Below are 25,000 nucleotides of genomic sequence, written 5' to 3' on the forward strand. Positions count from 1 at the left end.
TAGCAAAGGGAACATTGGGGCAGTGCTGTGGTTTCTTTCACTCGTGGGCATAGGGGAAAGCACCCCACCTAGGTCCAGACCTGTCAATTCTCAACCCCCAGTGTCAAAGCACTCACCACCTTGAAGGATTAACAACGTCCCACTCCCCCTCCTTTTCACTTAAAAGCTTTCTGGCAAAATAAGTCAAATTTCCTTTTCCTGGGAGGTGGCCATAAACTACAGACTAAGAACATGGGGCTCACCGGGCTGATTTTAATATCTTATTAAAACACGCGCTTAACAATTCAGAACTTATCCCCGGACCCAGTGTGTTCTCTTCAGTCTGTCAAAATTCCATCTAGCGCAAGTCATTCACAGAGGGACCCCAGAGATTGATGCAGTGGTTGGCTGCAGGCTCTCTAGATATTCATCATTAGCTGACCAGGTGTGACAGGGACTGAAGCCAGTGTTTGTCCCTCATCAATTGTGAGTTAATTTAAAAGAAGAAAATGGGGTGCGGGGGGGGGGGGAGGATGGAGAAGTAAAGAAAAAAGTCTATTCCTTTATTTTCAAAAACTGTCACATACAGTGACAGTATCTTTAGGACAACAGAGGGGAACTTTTTAGTTAGGGAGATGGCTTCGTCAGACACCGAAAATTACATAACAGCCGGGTCTTTCAAAGAAATGTTGATTTACTACAAGACCACAATTGAGTGGTCACTGGAGTCGTTAGCTGAACAAGCTATAAAAGGAAATCCCGAACAGTATCTGTTTCCAGTGTCAGGAAATGGAAAGTGGTTACCCCAGACGTCTGTCTTCAGCGAAGAGGGCAAGGGCATCCTATGAAACACCTGGAAGACACCAGCGCTACAAACAGTAGGACTTAAAATTATCCGGTGTCTTTTTAAAAACATTGTCAACTAATTGCTGACATTAAGTAAAAGTGACCAAAAAAGAATCAACCTGTTAAGACAGAAAACTATGCAATATGCATTTCCTTTTCATTGCAAGGGAAGACCACAGAGCCACTTGTGCAAGGGCCATTGTACCGCAAGCACAGCCAGAACTAGATGCTGGTGAGTAAAGGATCCCTGTGCTGTTTATTCTAGAAACTAACTCGTAAGCATGTCCCTCAGATACTCATGGCACAACTTTTCAAGCCCAAAATAACCTCCCCCATTCCAATTTGGAAATGATTGGAATAGATTTAAATAAAGTATTACCTGAAATTAACCCACAGAGTCACTAGCAAATTAAAAGTAATTTGTAAGATGGGAAGGGTGGGGGTGGAACGTAATACTAAGCTAACCTTGAAAATTGACCCGTGGTAGACAGGCAATGAGCCTCCATGAGCCAATCAGTAGGCTGCTGGCAAGTAGAAGCAGGTAAGGGGACAGAGAGGCATGACAAGTCTTCAACATGCCCAAATTTTGTCAACAAAACATGTCTTGAATTTAGGACAAAAAAAAAAATAGAAAAGTCTTTTCCCTTTGAAATCAACCATCCTTTACCCTTTTATTTCTCCTTTCACCCCATTGCCCAGAGAAAAAGAGGACAACAACGTGAAACGGTCTACAATGTTGCTGTGTCTGTGCAACCTCTAGTTTCGATAATCTCACTGTCCAAACGTTTGACTATTGGAATTTACACTACGAAAAATATGACGTCCGATTCCTGAGTCGAAGTAGCCACATTTCAAGTAATGGTGGCCATTGGATTAGTCTGGGCAAATATAGAATTTTAAACTTTCTAGAATGTTCCACTGGATGACATTCCCCTGAAATATCTCTGTAATCATTTATGACAATTTATTCATAAAGACAAACTATAGGCTGAGTTCAATCTACAGAAATAAATAAAGGTTTAGGGCTAGATGCCTGTAGGTTCTTAATTGGTAGACTTTCCAATAAAACAGGCACAGGGGTGAGCTTTTCAGAACAGCATCTTCAGGCATGCAGATTCTATGCTGCATGGTTCTGTGGTTCTGGTCCCAACCCTCCAAGTTAGGGCATTTGATGTGAGGCTGAAGAGGGAGAGGTCTGCAGCTACCTGTTGCTCTTCTGAGAATTTACACTACGGGTTTAGTTTCTTGGTTTGTTGTCAGCGGCTTAGAAACTCCTCCAGTGCCTTCTTCCCTGGTTCTAGAAACCCCAGAGGTGATTGTTATTAGCACCCCTGTCTAGAATTTGGAAGGGTGGCACACAAACCAGCTATCTCCCTTCACTGATGTAATTTGAGCATCAGCTGAAGGTGAGCTTACCCTTTCTGCACCCCAGAGTCCCTGATGCTCTGATGACATTTGAAACTTAATTGTTAGCGCTAATTCTGTGAGGCTAAGTGGCGAGCCTGGTCCTCAATGAGCACTTGATGAGCTCAGCAGCAGGAGGAGGGGTAGTCTTCTTTTGTGGGTAACACCAAATGATGAGTTCAAAACGAGTGTTGGGCTGACAAACCTGACCCAGTGACTCCCGGTTCTCATGGAAAAAAAAAAAAAAGAAACTGGCATTTTATGTCAGAGGACAGAGGGAAGAAGCCTCCTGCCCTACAGATCTCCGAGTTTGAAAAGTCTGCCCTCACAACGTAAATTGACACAATTGAGAACTCTAAGAGAACCGTCCTTCTCACAAGATTGAGTAATTTCACTTTCAAGAAGACATCTCCATCTTAGTTGGCTACATTCTAAACTGGACACTAAATGAAACCTCACTGCTTAGAAAACAGTTTGCAAACCAGACATCTTAGTAGTCTACTTTCCCCACTGTCTTTCCTCGGGAAGGATTTCTAGAAAGTTCTGTCATTGATTAGTTCTCCCTCTCCATCATTTCTCAGGCTGTCCTTCGCTCCCTGTCACACAGGAGACCTTGTGTGTCCTTACAATATCATCTAAGATTCATGAGGCATAACCTCTGTCTCATGATCAGATTTTCAAAAAAGACACAAGCACCTAAATTCAATGGCCGGTGGCAGATCACAATAACAAAAGCGGCAGCTTGCATGGAAGAAGGGATTATGACCGATACAAGGACTGAAAATTCCTATCTCTGTGCATTTCTCAAACTGGTATAAAACTAGAGGAAACATGTGGTATCAAAACACTGTCAATGTTTATATTAATAATCTTTGGAAAATAAGTATTTTATTCTTAATAAGTTAGTCATTTTGGTGAATTAATTTTGAGAAATTACAAACCTTGGTTTTCAAAACTTCCATAAAGGGAAATGTTGAACACAGTTGGTTTAGACCATGGCATCTTTCTCTATGGTTTCAACTCACTGTATTATTGCATTAATCCATGGATCCTAACAACCAGGTATTTCTTTTTTTTTTTCATTTTTCACAGGTGTGTATGGTGTGCATGTGTGTGCAGGCACGCTTCTGTTGTAGTAGGTACTCGGCTGCATCTGGAAGACCAAGGCTGCCATTGGGACTCATCATTCGTTCTTCAACTGACTGAGAGGTAGGGTCTCTTACTCAAACCCAGAGCTTACAGAAATAGTGAGTCCTCCCAACCAGCTTACTCTGGGGATCCACCCTGTCTCTGATTTTTGTGCCTGGCATTTCAGGTAGGCCACCATGCCCACCCTACATTAACATGGGTTTCTGAAGATCCAAACTCCTAGCCTCAGGCTTGCTGGGCAAATGTTTTACCATGGAACAATCTCCCCCAGTACAATAACAAGGTATTGAAAAAAAAACTGTGACTTGAAGCACATGAATAAAAGTGACTGAGCAATATTTCATGGAATACTTCATAGGAAGAAAAAGCTTAAAACTACTGACACAGCTGGTTTAATCTCCAAAGAATTATGTACAGCAGAAAAAAAAGGCATTTCTAAGAGGAGTTAAAATTTTCATTATCATCACTACCAAATTTATGTGTTGAATCCCTAATATCCAGTGCTTTGAAATGATGGACGTTCCACATTGGGCTCTGAGACCATTAAATAAGACCATTGAGGTGGATCCTAAATCAATGAGACCACTACCCTCCAAAAACAACAACAACTAAAAAGGTAATTTAGACACCCAGAAAGAATGTGAAAATTAAGAGGAGTCATTATTTGCATTATTTGGTGATGGAGATACCTGATGTATTGGTTGTGGTGGCAGACAGGTAAACCTATATGCGTGCAATTAAATTTTATAGAACTAAAAACTATCCTGACACAAATGAGTATAGCATATTCAGCGATATTGGAGGAATATGGACAGATGCTGTCAAGATCCTTGTCTTGGCTGTAATCTTGCTCTATAACATTGCAAAAATTGAAAGGGGCTGGTCAAAGAATACATGAGAATCTTTCAGTGTTACTTATACCAATTGTGTGTGCCTCTGCAATTACATGAAAAAAAATTCAACTAAATATAAGACATCAGCAACCAAGATGTCCTTCAAAGGGTGAATGGATAAACAAACTAGTAATCCATACAATGGCATATCATTTAGTGATAAAAAGAAATGAGCTGTCAAACCACAAAAAGGCATGGAGGAATCTTAAATGCATATTACTAAATGGGGGAGAAAAGCCAATCTGAAGAGGCTATACACTGTATGATTTCAACTAAATGACATTCTGCAAAAAGCAGAGCTATGGAGACAGAAAAAAAAAGAAAGAAAAGAAAAAGAAGATCAGTGTTTGCCAGGACTGGGGGAAGGGAGGGATGAATCGGTATAGGACACAATTTAGGGCAGTGAAACTCTTTTATATAATAGTGTAATGCTGGATACCAACTTGACTATAATTGTTCTAATCTCTGAAATGTACAGTATGAAGAGAAGCCTGCTATATATAACTTTAGTTAATGGTGATGTCTTGGCATTGGCACTCCACAATAAATGTATCATACTAAATAGGCAAACTGAGGGAAAGACATGGCTGCACATAAAAACTTCCATGGAGTCAATTATCTGTATTTTCTTGCTATACAAAATAATCTCTATATTCTTCAAAACCCTGATCAAACCTCTTCCCATAGGGCCTATACTCTTATACCAATGGTTCTCAACCTGGGGATCCTGACCCTTTTGGGGGTCACATATCAGATGTCCTGCATATCAGGTATTTACATTACAATTCATAATAGTAACAACAGTATAACAATAAAGAGAGAGTTGAGGTATGCGGGTCATGTGCTGACCTTGCAGAGGACCCAAGATGGGTTCACAGCATCTGCAACTGCTTACAACTGCAGCTCCAAGGGACTCTGTTGCCTCCAGCTTCCAGAGGCACCCACACCCATGTACACAAACTGACCCCCCATCATAAATAAAATAATAATCAAAATAAGGTTGCACACGACTATGCAGTAACTTTACTTTTTCTGAGGCCATGCCAACATCCCATGGAAATGCTGCTTATGTCACGCATGTGGGCATCTCTGAAGTGGCAGTGTTATATTCGAATCCTTTGAAAATGGAGAGTATGATTCTTCCTCCAGAAATACCATTAGACTAAAAAGTAATGTCCATGTAGACGTTTCTATTTAAAAAAAAAAAATGGCAACAAATCCCCAGTAGTTACACCATTGCAAATTTAGGTAACTCTTCATTTGACAGCTTGGAAAACTGAAGCCTGGGATATTTTTAAATGTCCTCAAAGTCACAGGACGAATTAAGAGCACAGGTGAGCCAGAAACAAAGCCTCTGACTTTTCCATGCGTCTTTCACACACAGCAGAGAACAGTCCTGACGTGAGCCTACCCTGTCATTCCTGCTGGTTTCTTCCAGTACAAATGGAGGGTTTTGAGGTGTCTGATGGCAGCCTTAAATATTATTTACATAAAAATGGTCTGCATCAGTTAGGTCGTCATTAACTTTGTCCTTTAAAATATCCTTGACTGATAAGGAATGAGAAAGTCTCAGAAATGTGCCTGATTGCTGGTTCCTATCTGGTTGAAAGATCCCAAATAAGTCATTAAAAATTATGGAGGACGTGTGACCCTCCAGGGTGTAACAGAGCGGAACTGCTGGAGGCAGGGAACGCCTAACTGAGTTAAATCCACACTGGAGGCTCAGAGCAGAGTATACCCTCGCTGAAGAGGAGGACAAGAACAGATATCTCCCATGCTATACAGAAAGAGAGGGAGACCTTCAGAAACCAGATCAACTTCAGTCTTTCCTACCTCCCGAGCTATGGATGTGCTAAAGCCGGTCCCTCCCACAGAGGATGAGGAAGATGCCCCTGATGGCTTCTGGGGCTTCTATGCCACTCTGTGCTCACTAAGAGAGGAAAACATAGAGAAAGGTCCCGTGGTCTCTGGGGACTTGAACATAGCATGTCCATGGAGAAATGAGGCACAAGCAAAGGTAACTGTGGTCAACAGCTTGGCTGCCAAGTTCAGATAGATTTCTAAGCCCATCATTTACAAGTTTGTAAGAACAGACACATGCTCATAGGCATGAACTCTGAATCTACCCTATCCATGCTTCTGTCAGGCGTTATTGAATATGTGGGAGAAGTAGTGACAAACAAAATGTACAGTAAGTTCTTAACAGAATCTCAGTTCCTATTGGTTGTCTTCATGGAGTTTAGTCCCTAACATAAGTAGAGAGAGGTTAAAGGATGAATCAGGTGAGCAATAAAAGCAAATTTCAGAATGTAATAATACATGTGAGAAAAAATAAAAAGGGAGTCATATCTAATAGGAACTGGTTTTGATTGTGGTTAATGAAGTTCTCATGGGGGAAGTGACACCATTGTCTGAGTCTGAGTAGTAAGTGTCTAGCTATCCAGTGAAGCTGCAGCAGAATTTCCCAGGGAGTTCAAAGAGTGAGCGGCAAGATCCTGAGGCTGGAATGACTTTTGTGTACTTGGGGAAGACAAATGAAAGAAGGGAAGGAAGGACAACGTGCTGGAATAGTGTGAAGTGAGCAAGAGCAAGAGTGATGGCCAAGAATCTGAAGTATGGCAAGAGCCTGCTAAATTCCAAGTCAAAAAGTAGAAGAGTTTGGGCTCTAAGTGCCCACAGCTATAAGCATTCCCCCCTAACAACACGGGTCAGCAGACACAGGTCAGTCCAAACACATCACAACTATCTTTGTTTGCATGTTACAGTTTCTTCTAAGGTAGCTATACTTAATGTGGAGCTACTTCTGCTAAGTGCACATCCACCTCTCATCAAATGGCATCCCCAAGGATCGCTCCTCAGTGATGCATACTGTCTGCCGAGGCTCACAACAAGGCAAATGTCAAGATCCATATTGGCCCAGTAATGGTTTTGTAGACCAGGTTCAGGAGTCCCACATTTGACCATGTTTCATGAATTAATCCTGTTCTCTGAAGCTATCATTAGAGCTGCTTTCAGTATAAATAATCAGCAGGGCACACCTTAAAGTTTTATTCTGCATAAGAGGGTGAAGGTACCTCGGGCTCCCAGCATTCTGTTGGGAAAGAATTTAATTGAGAGATGTGTTGTTTGTCAGAGTCATGTAAGTACATCTGAGGGAGAGAGAGAGGAGGGTGGGGAGTAAAAGAGAGGAGGGGACTCTCTCTTCCCTGTGTGTCTTTAAAGAAATCTCTTTTGCCGAGGAGTTTGGGTGTATATTTTAAGAATGTTATGATCACAGAAAATAATATATTGATTTAGAGAGACCATGAATGGCTGTTTAAAGTAAATAACAAAATTCTCCAAATTTTCTTATGATTCACTTTTAAATACTTGCCCTTTCATGTCATAACCTATGTCATCAGTTTGGAAAAGAAAAACACTTCATTGTTAGAAATTTGGGATAAATAACCAAATGACTTCATTTATCTCCCATCCAAATGACGAAGCGAAAGAAGAATGTGTAGACGTGATAAATTGAGTTTGTTCTTGCAGTTCCCTCTGCGCAGGGCCCTTGTCTGGCGTTTCCAAGAGTGATGTAACACAGTCACCCCTTGGTATCTTGCTAGGGAACTGGCTCTAGCACCCTCCCCATCACACAAAAATGTTGAAATCTTTAAAATGGTATTGTTTTGCATTAGCATATACACACACCTATATATGTCCCATATAGTCTAAACAATCTCTACCTAAATGCTGAATATTATAAACAATATGTCATAAGCATATCTGAAGAACAAGGACCAAAAGTATTATATATGTATTTGGCACAGATGCAGAGTTGGTCAAATATTTTCCAGCTGCAGGTAGTTGAAGCTGCAGAAGCAGATTCCATAAATGTCAAGGGCTGGTGGTATTCCTGAGGTTCTGAGCTTAAGCAACACCATCTCCAATTACATGCTTCAAGGTAGGATGGCATCTCCAACTCCACTGGTTTTCTCGGCATTTTTCTGTCTCATTTTCCTGATTCATTTTATTTATGGAAATAAATAATAAATAAATAACCACAATTTCCAATTATTTTCAATGGTTAATCTTTGCATATCTTCATCGTGACAGCTGATGGAGACTCATTCCTTATACATGTACTTTCTCTCCTTCCTGGACCATCTCATTCCTCATTTTTGGCACACTTCCCTGTGGCTATAGTAGCTATGTGATTGGCCACTAGCCAATAGGAAGTGAGCAAGTTTAACAAGGACTATTTCTAAGCCAAGAATTTGAAGACATGTATCCTTCACTTTTCACCTCGCTCCATGAATACAGTAGGGCTCTTTGTAATTGAAAGGACATAAAATCAAGAGTTGCCAGGTTTCCAGATCATTTCAAGGGGGAAAAAAAAGTCTATTCTTCAAGGCAGGAATACTAACTTGTATGTATTGTATGTGCACCATTAGATTTTCTTTGCTCTATATGTGAGCCATTAGGTACTATTTGGTCTATGTGTTACAGCAGCTACCCTTGCCCTAAAATAACCCCCAACTGAAATATCAGTTTCACTACAGCAGAGATTCTGTCGTTTGCATTCGACATTATTGACTTACCACCGAGCCCTCTGATAAATACTGCTGAGCTCTTGCACACATGAATGAGAGAATATATCTCGCATCTATATTCATATGTACTGTTGTCACAGACCTGGCATTTATATACAGATGCAGAGTTATAGCTTATCAGAAAACTTTGCCTAGGGAAGAAGATGAATTTGTAAATTTATATGTTCCTTCAGTCTCCGGGTCTTACGGTTTCTACTAAGATGACAACTTTTGCCCAGTTCTTGCTCCTCCTTCGCTACTCTCATCTGCCAGTCCCAACAAGGAAAAGGGTGGCTAACAATTTAAATCTTAACCTTAAATTGCCTGGCTCCTGTCAGTTAAAAACCAGCCTGTGACATGGCTTTAACGTGGTCCCTTAACATTAGCATCTTTTTAGTGTCAAGAGAGAGAAATGGGCTCATTTAGTCAGACTGAATTGCTCCCTGTGTCATAGGCTGCTTCTAGCCCCAATTTGCCCCCCTCTCCTTCCCCCTTCCCCAATACCCACCACCACTAAATGAAGCCTGTATCCACTCTTGTATTGAAGCAAATATGCTACCTTAACCACAGCCGAGGGGTTCCAGAAAGAAAACATCCATTATTCAAAAAAGAAAAAAAAAGAGAGAGAATTGTACCAGATTCTCTCAAGGCTTATGCCACACTGCCTAAGCTTTTCAGAAAGTGATTAATTTTTTGAGAACACTCAGGTCACACTAATTGACATGACCTGTGTAATTAAGAAGTCTCTGTTTACACACCAGAAGCCCAGCCGCTCAGAGGCTGAGTCTGCTTGACAGAATGTCTTTACGCATCAAGAGATCAACAACCTTTCGTGTATGTCCTCCTCAGCCACCTACACAGGTCCCTGATTGCTCTTCTGAGGAGACATACGCTGGCTTGGCTGTATGAAGAGGGGGCTGACCAGGGAAATATACAAAAGAGCAAAAGAGAAGCCTCGGCAGGGGCAGCTGATGAGACTCATCTCATACACCGTGAAGGGTGAATCCATCAGCACTTTCTGGAACTTAACCTTTCAATATTACTGATATACAATGAGTGGATCACATTTTGTCTTCACCAAAAAAAGATACTTTCTCAGTCCTTCTCCTGGACAATAGGGACATGAAAAGTACATGAAACCAGAGTCTCAATTTCTGTGCTATGAATACAAAAGATGGAACTGTCCCTTGTTTCTAAGGAGGTGTCAATGTCAGGAGTGAGTGCACACACACTCCCCCGGCCTTCTCTCTTGTGTCCTAAGACTTGGCACCTTCAGTGTGATTTCTTAAGAGAGTCCAAGTTACCACTGGTAGAGAGAGTTACACTCACTGCGGCATTTCCAAATTTTCCCACAAGTAGAAACTACTCAGGGGTGTAGCTCACCTTCTAAAACACTGTTCTTTCCTTCCAGGGAAGTCCCCCAATCTGACGAACTTGGGGTTGGGGGTTTCAACTTCATGCATGAAGTCTCTTTGGGAAGTCTTTCAAACTATCCTGTGATTCAAGCATTTACTCCTGGAATACCACTGTGCATTTTGAATGATAACAGAATTTGTTGTTGCCTCACTAAGTGCCTCCCAACAGACCCTAGAGGAGTTCTTTGTTGTCCCAAAGCATCAGATAGTAATAGTATACAAGTCACAGGGTTGGACTTGAACCTTCACTAGATAGATGTGTAATTTTGAGTGAATTTCTTTACTACTCTAAGCTTACTTCCTCATTGGTAAAACTGAAATAAATCATATTTGCATGTTTTTAATAGGGATACTATGACAATCACTATCATTCATGTAAAACGCTTCATAGAATACCTCTCATGAGAAAAGCACACAGTAAATGTCAGCTTCACCACCAGCATCAGCATCTGCAACACCAATGCCCACGGATGTATATAAAGGCAGATACACAGACATAGCAACTATACATAGGAACATGGAATTCACCGAACATAGACATTATAATAAATAGTCATCTACTTGGGACTGGATGAAGTTTGCTAGAAATAAACAACTGCAGGAAAGAAAAAGGAGAAGCCACTTTGACAAGGAGAGAATAAAACAGATGAGGGGGTAAGGAATGCAGTGTGTGGTTTGGGGGCTTAGGGTTCAGTCAAGCACCTGGACAGTTAAACTGAACCTGGGTACCAGGTTTCAGGGACCTTCACTCCACAGCTCTCACTGCTGCTCAAAGTGTAGCTGATGGGAACACAGTAAGCTGACTGACAAAGACACAGCTTCTTTTAACTCAGGGTTTGACTCTTGGTGGCCACGCTAGCTATTCCTTTTGTGAAAGTTCTATTTTAGAATCTCTTTGGGTGACAACAGGTAAAAGGGCTAAATCACATCAACTTGAAGTGTTTTGGAAAGTCCATATGGACCCTTGGGTAAGAAGGCAACCATGAATAACCAAAGGATGCTGTTTCCATTGCACTAATATTGTCCCTGCAAACCTAGTCAAAAGTTATCAAGTGTAGGTCAGAATTAGTGGCTTTCTATCAGGGGCCATCTATCTCTCTCCTCCCTACCCTGGAGACTCTTCAGTGTCCATGCTAAGGGAAACTGACTCTTCTATTGCTATTTCATGTGTACAGAGACCTGTGATACAACCTGAGCATCCTACAATGCGTGTGTGTATGCACACACACACACACACACACACACACACACACAGTTATCCACCAGTCTAAAAGATTCATTGTGCCCAAGTTGAGAAGACCTAGACTAAACTAAGGGCTTAATTAAACTCATCACAAGAAGTTTCCCTGAAAGTTTAAATTTATTATGTCTATACTACTGCATAAGTAAATTGTGGCCTTTTTTCCTATGCTTAAAAGGAATGTACTGAAATGACTTCCTGTCTTGCCTGTATTTCTAAAAGCCACAACTCATGAGCAAGTCCTGTAAAACCATATATAAATGTTCTTTGAGGTCCTCAATGTCACCAAAGTCCATCCCAATTCTATTGCGCTGAGGGATATAGTGTAGTTGATGCTGGCCAAGTCAGGAAGCTTGGTTATTACACATAAAATGGTTCATGCCTACGTGTCTTTGTTCCTAACCCAAGCTTGGCCCAAACAGATATAGAGGTCATCTGAAGAACCACAGCAAGCTATCAGATAGCATGTGCTAAAAACCCACTCACACACGCTGCAAGACACTTTGAAAAAAAAAGAGGAGCATCCAAATTTGAAGGCAGGACCTTGCCAGGAAACAGTTCCTAAAAAATTAAGATTTTATTGGATTCTCCCAATTCCTCTCTATTAAGACAAAAAGTGGTAAGGCTAAAATGATGTTATATAAATTCTCTAAGATCTCTGGAGACAATACCATCCTTCCAATGGATTTGTTCTTTAACAAGACTAATAAAGCTTACTTCTTTTTTTAAAAAAAAAATATCATTTTGAAGACTCCTTGATATTGACATCCACAGTCAATGCTCAAATCTCTTTCCTTATTTCTCCTTAGAGAATGTGCAGCCAAAATTTATCAAGCACCTCTTGGAGCTCAGACACTGAAAGCTGCACTTTGAGCTGACTAAACAGGCGTAGGAGCAAACTTTCAACACCAAGCTGTCTCTCTGACAGGTTGTGCAAGCATGCTTCAACGTTGACACGGGAAATAACTTAGCCAGACAATGAGCTGGAGAGCGAGACAAGGAAGGGGCTTAACTTTACTGCCTGAGCTGTGTGCCATGGTTCTACACCACCTGGGAGCTTGTTAGAAACCTAGACTCCCAGCCCCCGCCCCCCATCTCAATCAGTACTGTAACAAGGTCCTAAGGGATTCTCAGCATGTGAAACTGCAGGCGTATTATGTCTAGAATTCCTAAAACACCTGTGTTTGAGAAGTCAACCCATTCTTTTTTAGGTTTTCAGCCCTTCTAACATATATATGATCCTATCAGGTTCGTACGTTTTAGGTGGTGGCCGACCGGAAGATCTTCGGTAATACATACATGTGGGGTACAGGGGCATCCCTGAAGCCGAACAGAGGGTACAGGCATGTTCTGCTTCTTAAGGGCCCCACTTCCAATCGGCGGTTGGTGCTAACAGCTGCTGAGATTATGAGAGAGGACAACAGACGACAAAATTGAACTTCCTGGTTTGGCTCCTCACTCGCTATCCGGTGAAGTTCTCCTTAGAACAATTTTAGAGACTAAAGCCCATCGTTTCTGCATAATTGTCTTAATCTCTGGCTGTCTCGTCACGTGAGCCCATACAGGAAGCCAAAATGAGGCTCTGAGGACACAGCTGCCTTCATCAGCGGGCGCAGGTGGCGCAGCCCCAATTCTCGTCTAACAAAAACAACTCCTAGATTGCAGATGCCTGGGGACCAGGGGCCTCACCTGCTCTTCACCTCCAGAGAAACAATTATACTCCGTGTCTCTTGCCAAAAATGTGTTCCCATCATCTCTTCACATTCAAACCGTTATTAAGATTTAAGAAAAGCAAGAGGGGACCCACCTGGAATCTCCGCATGTCACGTGGGTTTCCTGCATTCTTTAGGCAATTTTGGTTGCATTTAAGGAAAAACTTCAGGAAGAATCTGTGAAGAAACAAATGAGCATGGTTAGCGTTTCAATCCTAACAAGCGAGTCTCAGTCAGAAATCACTTCTGGGTTACTCGTTCTCTTTCCCTCACTGGTCTCCTGCAATATTCAGAGTGGCTTTAGAATTCGTATTGCGCTCAAGGCCTGGGGTCATCATATCATATCCAAGGTGGATTTTCTTTCTGAAGGGAACACTCTTGATACTGCCAACAGATCTCACAAAAGAAGTAAACCTCGAGGGAGTAGTTTTATTCAGAGAGCAAATCATCATGGAAATTCAACGTAAGTTCCAAATAGATCTAATTGAGAGTTCCCATGGTCCCCAAGCGTAACCTGTCATTTAAGTGTTGTGAATTCACAGTTGATGAATGGCAAAGTGTATACTAGATAAATACAAAGAGATGGTAAATGCTTTAAATCTCAGCGTCTCCAAATAAAATGTTTAAATTAGCAGCCCTAGGAAGAGTGGTGGGGTTCACACAATGATTAAACCCTTGCAAACTTCTCCAATACCCCAAGACCATTTCTTCTTTTTAGATGCTTGTTTAAATGCCTTAAACAAAAGCCATTTCAGATTGGGCTTGGGCTTTCCTGCCTCCCAGCCCACCTTAGCTTCTGAATAAGTTCTATAGTGAGGTCCATGGGTTCTATGTCCAAAGGTGACTACAGTCGCCAATTGACTAGAGGAATCCCACCGATGTTGGTGAATCTATTTTAACTTTCAAAAATGTCTGACGTGTGTGATACAGGACATGGTCACACCAAGTAACAACTGCAGGCAGTTGTTGGAGTTCATCACAGAAAGGCAGCAGGCATGGAGGGTTTTGTACTAGGGTATTCATGCTGCTTACCCTCAATTCAACCCCTCCTTCTGTTTTCTATTTGGGAGAAATTGAAGATGTTTATGTCCACCTATTGCTACATACTTTTGACTTTGGGGGCCTAGATAGATGTTTTGACCGAGCGTACTAAAAGACTAAAATACAGGTCAATCAATGAAATTCTAGAAATGCTCTTTTCTTCACCTTTTGGCCTACTTTCGAGCTACACCGGAATAAAACCATCAACCCAATAGAAATAACTCATGCAAAACCAGCATTCCAGGATGCCACCACCTGAATTTAGCTCCGAGTATGATGTCTGTCAACAGTGTAGCCCCTTGGTCCTCTATCATCAAAGCACTACACGAAGACACACTGCACACAGACAGCTTCTGCAGGCAGATTCCAGAACAATATCTCTTCTCCCTGGCCTCGTAGAGTCTTCCAGGGGGAAGGGGAATAAATGGGAGCATTGAAGAGCAACAACGACTTTTTCAAACAAAACGATAAGATTTTACAATGCACGAGCCTTCATAAACACAACGCTCAGAGCCTGTCAGCGAGGAGGCCTCTGATAATGGTTCACCAGGGCCTCTCCACAAAGGCCAAAGCTTATTGACCTTCTGTCTGGGATGAATGACTCACAGAACATTGCTGAGGTCCAGCTGTGTGTAACGGAATCCACCCTGGGCCTCCCCCAGGCCTGGAACAGCTCCGCTCCGGCACATATTAGCTGCCCAGCCACTCAGCCACTCAGTCCTCCTTCAACAGGGCGTTTTCATTGCCCTGTCCCTCTGCGCCTCAGAAGGTGAGGCTCAACCGGCACATGTGGCTTTCAGACATTATCAGATGTATAAAGGTAGTGGTCACGAGTCCCTCATATTGCTGGGGGCTGGGTTCTATACTTAGAAGAGGATATATGTAAACTATCCCAGGATCCAGAGAGGGTGGTTGCCCATGGTGTGGTGCCATAAAGTATAAAAACCACTACCTTAAAAAAAAATACCCAGTATGGTATTGACATCCAAACCTTAGCCACATACTACCCGTGTGCCTATGGATGAGAGGCCGGACCTCAACTTTTCTCATCCATAAAATGGGCATAATGAGACCACTGACCATACAAAGTAGTTGTGCGATCCTAACGCAGGTCAGGAGGATGGAGGTGGCAGTTGTATTTGTCTCCGAATCTGAGACATCCAACTGCTTGTCCAAAAGTGAGTAAACATGGACCTAAAACTCAACTTCTGATCGAGTGGTCCAAGAGGCAGGACTCTGAGCCAGCACACTAAGTTAGTGTCCGTCCTGATGGGAGTGCTGTGAAGATGTTAATATTCATTGTCCCACGGGTGAGAAATCGATCACGCTGTGTGAGAACAAAGGTTTTACTAGGGGAAACCACAGGGTCATTATCCCCGCCCCCCAAGGCAACACCAAGCTAGGGAGGGTTATCACCACCACTCTCCCCCCAGTGGGCCCCCCTGCCTGTCTCCCCATGGTTGATAATACTTGCCGCCTGTACGTGTTTAAGCCATTTGAGCCCAGGCCTGACAGCCAGTTTCAGGTTGTGTTAGAAGGAGCTGTCAGCACACCCTCTGGCTTCCTCAAGTCAGACAACTGCTAGCCACCGTGAGGGGTTCCATCTGGTGCCAAAATGGGCTTTGAAAGACAGGCAAACAGGACACTGGCTTGGCGAGAGAGAGAGAGAGAGAGAGAGAGAGAGAGAGAGAGAGAGAGAGAACCGAGGGAGCCAGGGATCCTGTGCCTCAGAGATGAGGAGCGCCGGGGCGCCTGTCAGCAGCTCGTCGTTAGCACAAAACCCACACCGGGCACACACCAGATCGCCTTTAAAACTATGCCGGGCACACAGCAGATCGCTGTTACCCTAAGCTGCCCTGCCACTTGGCCCGCTGGCAGAGTCCCCTGCCCTCCCCCTCGGCAGCAGCTCACTTGCTGAAATTGAAGTCTTGACCATCTGTCACGGGTAAGACAGCCGTCAACTGGTGCCTAGGGCCTCACACAAGCCCTTATGTGGCAAAGACACCATGTAGGGCCAGTTCTTCGGGGGGAAAGCCACCTACTCCAGAGCCTCGGGAATTCTCTTCAAAGTTTTCCCCTCAGTACAATCCAAGTACCTGACCCTTTTGGATCACACTTCCTTAAAGGAACTCCGAGGAGTAAAGAGAAGTTAAAAATACCCTCAGTGAGAGACTGACTCAGACATGAGACACACAAACTTGGGCAGGTGTGTGTGTGGGGGGGGGGGGGGGTTATTCAAGTAAACATATAAGGTGACTGTGAACTTGGGGACACGTGTACGTGTGTGTGTGTGTGTGTGTGTGTGTGTGCGTGTGCATGTGTGTGTGTGTAGTGTCTGCTGCCCCACAGAGAAGATCTCTGATTCTGAGAGGCTTTTGACAAAGTAGAGGCTATTGTAACACAAAACCATATGTTTGTCTAAGGAACTGCCACATTCTGTGTGTTTGATAAAATGTCAGTGGAAAGAGCATGGCTCCCCTACCCCAACGGTGGGAACCTGACCCACAGCAGGACAAAGCTGCTATTGACCCTGCAGAGTTCCGAGGAGTTCCATAAAGTCCGGGATCAAACTCTCTTTTTAACTCGGCTCTTTTTCTGGAGGGGTGGCATGGCTAGGTGGGGAGAAACCCAACACCTTTCAGCTAACTTCCGCAGGAGGAACGTCATGACTATTTAGTACATCTTTCAGTGTGTTATTATCCAAAGCATTTACGTTCCCAGGGTCTCTCTGGATCCCCAGTAAAGTCCTTTAAGGTAGGCGTGCCAGGAAAGGGCTAACTCACCCAGAACACAACACATAAAGACTCAAAAAAATAAGGGATGCAGTTATAGTTCAAAACTAGAATCCTAGTTTGCCCATAGGGATAGTCGTGGTATCCATTTTCCATGAATTATAGGACGTGTGTGTGTGTGGTTTATACACACATGTGTATGCAGGTGCCCATATCCATATATGTACATACCCAGAGTATGTCCAGTTCTACCACACTCCACCTTCCCTTGAAACGGGGTCTCTCACTGAACCTGGAACTTGCCATTTTTCCATTAGGTTGGTGGCCAGCAAGCCCCAGAGAGCCTCCTGTCTGCTCCCTGCGTAGTGCTGGAATTTCAGTTACAGAGACAGCAATACCTAAGCTTTCAAAGGGATCCAGAAGATCCGAACCCATGTCTTGGTCTTCAAGCGTGTACAGCATCAATTTCTCTTGCTCACTGAGCCATCTCTACAGCCCAAATCACAGGCGAACTTTGAAAGTGACTTTAACAACCCTTTAGTCTAACCCCCTCACTTCATGAGTGAGAAATTTGAAGATCGGGATGCAGTTCCCAGTTCCCAGTGGTTAAGAGACCAGAGTTGTCCCATGCTTGCCGGGGGTCAACCCTGTGATCTTTCCAGCATGTTCCAGCTCTTCATACACCAATCCAGCAAGAGGTCAGCACTCAAGTCTGTGAACTTTTTAGTTTAGCACTTCAATTAAGGAAAGTGACAGTCATAAAACCAGAAGTGACATCCTATTAAAAGTTGTGTTTGGGTTCATCAATCAGGCTGATGTAGTACATCAGTCCATTATTGAAGTAACTGAAACAGACACACACGTGGTAGATACATTTGCTGATTTGGTAATATACTGTATAGTATTTCCCCCAAACAAGAGAGCTTCAGTATCTGCCTTGAATCCTTATAACTAGCATAGTATTGGTGACCAAAAGTACTGGGTTGCCAAAAGAAAATCAATTAACCTCCATAACGAGGCTCCTACCCGAGAGTATGAAAGATGAAACAAAAGCAAACCCTCGTCTCCAGACACATAATGGAAGCCATGGGATGTAAAACTAGAGGCGCTTAGTATACACTGGTTTGCTAAATAGAATCTGGAGCCTGCCTGTGAATCCAAATTAGCGCTTTCCACATTAAAGACAGTAGCGGAGTACACTGGACAAGCCAGTTTTGCTAGAGATGAGATAAACATAGGTCGAATCAGCTAATTCCATGACCCTGAGTGGTGTCAACCAAACATGGGAAGAGTAAGACTTTTCTTCCCATACAACTGGGTAGCTTTCATCATACATGCAGCTTTATTGCTTAACTAGACGTGTGATCTTCACCAAATGGATGTAATCTCTCCGTACCTCAGTTTCCTCCTTTGCAAAACAGAGAAGCCCTGAGAACATGTTTTAGAAAATCAGTAAGCACTTGAAGGGTGTTGAAGCCTAGAGCAGAGGAAGCAATACTGCTCACTGCTCTCGGCTGTCTGTAGCATCGGCACAGTGCCTAGACTAAGACGGTTTCAGATAGGAAAAATACTCTTTCTCTGGCATAGTGCAGGCTCAGGAAATCAGTGAAACCCTGCATACCGGGTAAGCAGTACAGGCTTCATCAAATAAAGAGCAGAAAGAAAACAACCATGAAAGAGATAATCGTCAAGAAAAGGTAAGAGTATAGAGGCTTTGCCAAAGCAGAGCAAGGCAGGGGCTAAAATTACGGAGGACTTGGGCTAGTCAGAATTGAAGGACACACTTATTAAACTGCCTTCCAAGGGACTGCCCAGGCACCGGTAATTGTTATGCAAAGCAGATGCCCTGGCTCTGGACTGAACAGGTTGAATTTTTACCTCTCCCAACCCAAAGACTGAAAAATCACGTTTGTCTGCTTGCAGCTGTGTTCATCATGTCCAGGCTAGAAAAGAAAAGTGTCAAGGCACCAACTGAACGGAGACATAAAACCCCATCTCCTCTCCTCAGACTCTCTGGAAGGTCCCCCTGACTTATGCCCGCAGATGGTGAGGCGGCAGACGGTCCTTCCCAATGGTATTCAGTACGCAGGGATGCACTCTTGGCCTGACACAGAAAACAGCTGTGTAGAAACAAACGTGGGGACCCTTCTGGGTGAAGTTCAAGCCGCTCCCACACACGATCTGGAGGGAGGGCAGGGAACAGCCTGGTAATTAAAAGGACTTCTTGGGAGTCATCCACTGCACCGTCACCTTTGCGGTCAGGCTTCCAGCCCCGAAATTACCAAGGAAAAATTTTCCAGGAATACTAGGATTCTCCCAAATTGAAAGCATTTAACTGCATTGCACCTGCCCCTTCCCAAGACTACCTAAACTGCCAGAAGCTGGGAATCGCCCTCTTGAAAACTCAATAGCGGTCCATGGACAGGTAAGCCAGAGTCTGGCACCACCACCATAGGAAGCAGCTGCCTTGAAAACAGGGCAAGCCAAAAACAGAAAGAGAAGACTCTGTTTTCAATGTCAAAGCAAAGGGCCTGGCTTCTAATTCACAGACTAGGCTGTAGGGTACAGTTCATCCATGTGAAAACACGATACCCAGAAGTCAGCCAAGATCCCGGGGAGGCCACAAGGGCAGTCTGGGGAGGCTGAGCCGAACAAGAGCTGACCTCTTCTCCTTTTCTGGAAGGAAAAGCAACACCAACTGATGCCCTGTCTGACTTATGGCTCACAGTCCTGCCTGGGACATGCAGAGAGCAGAGAAGAAGGGAGCTGCACACACATGAAACCGTGAGGTCTTTTTTGGCTCCCCATAGTGGAAGAGAAACTGAAATTAAGCCATGACGCTATCTTGGAGCTCCCAGAGGGAGAGCACATGGTGGCCCCTATAATTGGCCACTGACTTCAAGAAGTTTACCTTCCCTGGCAGAGGCTTCCTGGATCTTGGGCATTTCTGGAAAGTGTGCACAGCCTCGAGAGATAAACACGCTCGTCTGGAATAGGATTCATTACCTCAGAGCTCAGCGTTTGGCTTTGGTGGGAGGACATAATTAGTGACAAGAACTTACCGGGGGTGCTAGAATATCATAGCAGCGGATTAAAGAATGTAAAAATAGTTTGAAGGAAAAGGACCCACTGCAAATAGGGTCCTTAGACTAGGAGTCAAATCTGACAGTTAGCAGATAGGATCAGGGCAGTCAAAGGGTGGAGAAAGAAAAAGATCCAAGGACCATGGAGGAAAGAGTGTCTCATAATTCCTCAGAAGAGATACTGAGAAGGGTGTGGGGCACCATGACTTAACACTGTCTTCTGCTGACCCAGTCCAACTGATTCTCCTGTCAATGTTTGCTGACCAGTAATTGAGAGAGGATGATAGAATCCCAAGTCTGAAAGCCTCTGGTGACAAGAAAGGAGAATAACTTTAGTGAAGCCTTGTGACACAACTCCCAAGCACCAAGGCTTTCCTGACAGACTGTATAAAGGTTCAAGTTGACACGAAGAAAGTTTGGAATCAGTGAATATGGTTCGATATGCAGAAGAAACACCTCGGATAACAAACCAAGTGTTTGTCTGACCCTTCTTGGGACTGATTGGGAGATAGACTAGGCAACATTGATTTTCAACTATTTCTGTCAGATGGAACAGGGAGTCAGTGGACATAGGACACCTGCAGACTTTGGGTAGCTCTTGGTAGTGTTGGGCCTTGGAGCTCTATGTTACCATTATAAAATACCACTGTAAAATTTTACCTAGGATGGAAAATATGTTAAGTATTGCTTACTTATTGCCTCATACACACTCAAGAGTCAGGCACACATGAGAGCCTCAATACTCCACTTTACGAGTTTTGTGGAAAACACAAGCACAATACTGTTGTAGAATATTATTTTAAGAAGTGTTGCTTTTGTTTATGCTGTATTTGTTTAACTCTATGAAGCTGTGATTCTTTGCCTGTCTCAAACACCTGATGATCTAATACAGAGCTGAACGACCAAGAGCGAGGCAGGAGAAAGGATAGGTAGGGCTGGCAGGCAGGCAGAGAATAAATAGAAGGAAAAATCTGGAAAGAAAAAGATCTAGGAGCAAGAACAAGGAGAGAAGGATTCCAGGAGCCAGCCACCCAGCCAGAGACGGAACAAGAAGGAAAGAAAAGGTATACAGAAATAGGGAAAGGTAAAAACCCGGAGGCAAAAGATAGATGAAATAATTTAAGAAAAGCTGGCTAGAAACAAGCCAAGTTAAGGCTGGGCTTTTGTAAGAAATAATAAGCCTCCGTGTGTGATTTATTTGGAAGCTGGGTGGCAGGCCCCCCAAAGAGTAAAAAACAACCAACAACAGTTTGGCATTCCAACATGGGGCTAAAGTAAAAGAAAACCTCACAACAGAAGAGCATTTGTGAGAGCTTATGTTTTCTTTTATTAGTTCCTACTCTTCCAAAGGTCTATAGAGCTCCATTCTATTCTCATTTTATAGCTACTATATCAAACATTACAGAGGTTGTTCACTAAACTATATATTCATATATATCAGAGATATATTTGTATGTAGTGAAGATGCATGTCTTATTATCTTATGGTGGGAAAGTATTCATTGGCCATATCTGGTTATATACATTACCATCGCCACATGAGCTCAAGTTAGAGCTAAAACCAGCATAAGAAATTCTAGCACTTTGAACTCAAGTAGTGCTGATTACCAATTTTGATATGCTTCAGGTTTGCTCGTGACCATTTTATGTGTGACCCCCACCTCAAACACGTTTTAACCTTGCTGAAAAGACTGGACTATTTGACTGTATCAAAATGGAGAAATAAGTCCAAAACAAAACCAAGATAGCCTGGGTCTCTTTGGGGAAAGTCAGTGAACATCACAAGACTATACATCATTGTGTGTTCACAGTCACTGCCTTTGAAAGTCTCTCATGCAGACAGAAAGCCACAGGTGGAAAATGAAAGGCTTTACTATCCCTGTTCTTCAATATCTGTTGCGTTTAAAATTGTGAAGCCCACTCATTTAGAATCTGTTGTTGGCATTTCACTTGTCCCTTTTAAAGAGTCAAAGAGTTTCAGGATGACTCTCTCTTGTGGAGGTGACAGATGCCATGGAAGGAGTAAGAAGTTCGCGTTCACAGTAACTGAGACATAGAGTCGTCCCTGGATGCTCAGCTCACTATTCCAGAGGGGGTAAAATATAAATATGTCTAAGTATTCACTCCCTCATTGACCTGACAGATCTTTCCAGAGAGCACAGGATGGTCTCCATGCCCTTGGGCGCCAGTTGCACCAAGAGTCTACTGATTTTGGTTTAAAGTTTTGTTCAAAAGAAAAATATTTAAGTTCAATTTTTCAAGAAAATATTTGACTTTTAGGACAGCGTATTAGAGTAATTACCGAACGACTTTAAATGAACAATTAATCTGTCATGATTATTGGGTAGGGGCCTGATCAGTGGATCTTAAAATGTTTCGCAGTGCCCATAATGGACATCCCAGATTTATTTCTCCTGCTTCTTCTCCTCCCATCATGCTTTGCCTCAGCCACATCACGTTGCATCCTTGCGCCTCCTTCCCACCATCACTGTTAGCTACATCCCTAGGTGGGAAGTATCTTCTCCATCCCCACACCGTCTCAGCTTCCCGTATTCCTACTTACCTTTCGGCTACCGTGTAAATGGGTTGCCTTACACACCTGCATAATTAGTCACACGGTCCTTTACTGCTACACCCTCATCACTCTTGGTCTTCCTTGCAGTCACTACAGTTATTTGCGTCATCACCTGCCCCTCCCTGACACTCCTTAACCGGCCTTTCGGTTCTCATGGCACCGAAGCCAGCTATGTACGGAAAGCATCACATGAAGGCCTGACTTGAGTTGAGCCTAAATATTAATGGCGGCTAATTTTCTATCATAACTCAGAGATATTTGTCTCCTCTTTCTCCTTCTGCATTTTCTGAATTTCCCATATATATATATATATATATATATATATATATATATATATATATATACCTTCCATGAATGAAACAGACAACTTCAGTGTTGCAAACGAGAATCCAAGTACATATCGTTCACCCCGGGCCTAGAGAAGGTTTCCCCATTGTGTAATGGGCAACTGAGGAAATGAAAATGATGAGTGGTTTTCTCGGAGCCTCTAGACGCTAAGATGTGCCGTTTAATTCAAATAAGCAGAGTTAAGAGCTATCCATCTCATGGTCTGTGACCATTCATTAGTTTCATACATGCATAATTCATGCAAGAGCTCGTTGGTGTCCTTAAATGTCCTCCTTAATACTGCCTTGACATCAGAGTTCAACGTATTATCTCTAAGTTAAGCCTGTCACTGTTCTTAAAACATTTACCTGGAACCCAAAGGGATGAAAGGCCATATTACCAATAGTCTAGAATGGATTTTCTCTCGAAGATCTACGGGCCATTCTGCTAACTTTCATGGACTCTGTGGCTTAGAGCTCTCAATGGTTTGCTGTTTCTTCACTCAGTATTCTTCCATGGGTCATTCACTTTGTCATTCATCTGGTCCTGAATTCAGTGTTTGCTAAGCACAGGTTATATGTCAAACACAATTCATGCAGTGTTGCTGTGGGAACTCACTAAAGAGGTCTTGGGCAGTTTCCCTTAGAATATCCTCGGTGATTTTAAGTATCAGTGAACATGTCAGTTCTATATGATAAGCAATATGATGGAGTTATTGAACATAAATAGGGACCAACAGAGAAATAAAAAACAGATATCTTTGTATCATTGAATTTTAGATTAAAAAAATTAAATCAAATTAAATCCCTGATTGGTAAAAAGAGGCATGTCAATCCTTTACCCCTTCCCTCTCATCTTCAGACTGTATCACAGAGGATGAAAGGGGACACAATTATCAGGGATGGAGGATATTTGGCAATTTTTTTTTTTTGGTAAGGAATGGTAACAAGCTAATTTTTTTCTACAAAGAGAAAAGAAGAGGAGGAAGAGAGGAAATTGGAGGAAATGGCTATTCCTTGGGAAAAGCTGCCAAATCTTTCTAAGGATGGAAGTTATTTAAAAATGACTGTATATCATCACCACCCTTTCAAAAATCTCTGTCATTTTCTAACTCAGTTTTCTAGGCAAACACACCCTGGTACCAATCTCAGCATCTCCATGCGCTGCCTATCATCCCTTGGGCGTATATGCATTACTGGGATAATTAATTTAATTTGAGCAATGGCTTCCATTGCGAACCATCACTGCATTCCAACATGCCACACAAGATGGGTTCAGATATGAACAAGTGACTCCTTAATTTGGATTTAAAGCTTAGGACCAGTCTTCAAATCAAAATGACCAGGGAGCATTGTGCCCGCAGAGGACTGACAATAATCTCATGAGATCCCAATTATCCCAGTTCATATTATGGACAATCCAATAAGTCTGTATGTTCTATTCCATAAAAAGTATAAAAAGAAATTTATCATATTGAAATCAGAATGCAGAATAGAGCCTGACACTTTATTAGGCTCTCCTTCTCGGGCTATCATAAGGTTGCTGATGGAAAATAAAATTAAGCCATCTCATAGATGAAGAATGACACCATTTAGACTTTCTGCAGGTGCTTTGCTGCTCACAGGTTACTAACATCCCCCCCATCTCCTCCCTATGCTATATGTCGCTCTGGAACTGCTTCAGTTTAAACTCGAGACACTGGGGAGCATGAGCTCTAAAATTCCCTCTATTTTATCACCCAAATTGATCATTATTTGCTAAAAATAAAACTTCTAAAAGAAGGGACTTAGACATAATTTACTTCCATCATCTTAATCAAGAGCCCCTGGATGGTTGGCACAATGGTCTCAGATGCCTCAATATGGGATGCAAGTGTGTGCACACATGCTTTTCTGTGCCATGGGTCTTCAAGGTTCTCAACAAGAGAGAAAGTAGGAGTATATAATGGATTGCTTGGGAACTGCCTCCTGGGTGCTGGGGTTAAAGGCATAAGCCACTATCCTGGTCTCTTTTCTCCTATTTGATAGCTGTCCC

General features: G+C 42.8%; 1 protein-coding gene across 4 annotated transcripts in view; it reads right to left on the reverse strand.

Annotated features, from left to right (window-relative positions):
* Positions 1 to 25,000, reverse strand: part of Ebf1 (EBF transcription factor 1) — a 386,285-nt gene that overhangs the window by 120,407 nt on the left and 240,878 nt on the right. For all 4 annotated transcript variants that reach the window (XM_041676119.1, XM_041676118.1, XM_041676117.1 and 1 more), the window contains exon 7: positions 13,305 to 13,386. In XM_041676119.1, the coding sequence (XP_041532053.1) occupies positions 13,305 to 13,386 (82 nt within the window). The remainder of the gene's footprint in view (positions 1 to 13,304; positions 13,387 to 25,000) is intronic.

The sequence above is a fragment of the Microtus oregoni genome, unplaced genomic scaffold (genome assembly GCF_018167655.1).
Source record: "Microtus oregoni isolate MIOR12 unplaced genomic scaffold, Mior012 000027F_ref0000203, whole genome shotgun sequence".
Taxonomy (NCBI): domain Eukaryota; kingdom Metazoa; phylum Chordata; class Mammalia; order Rodentia; family Cricetidae; genus Microtus; species Microtus oregoni.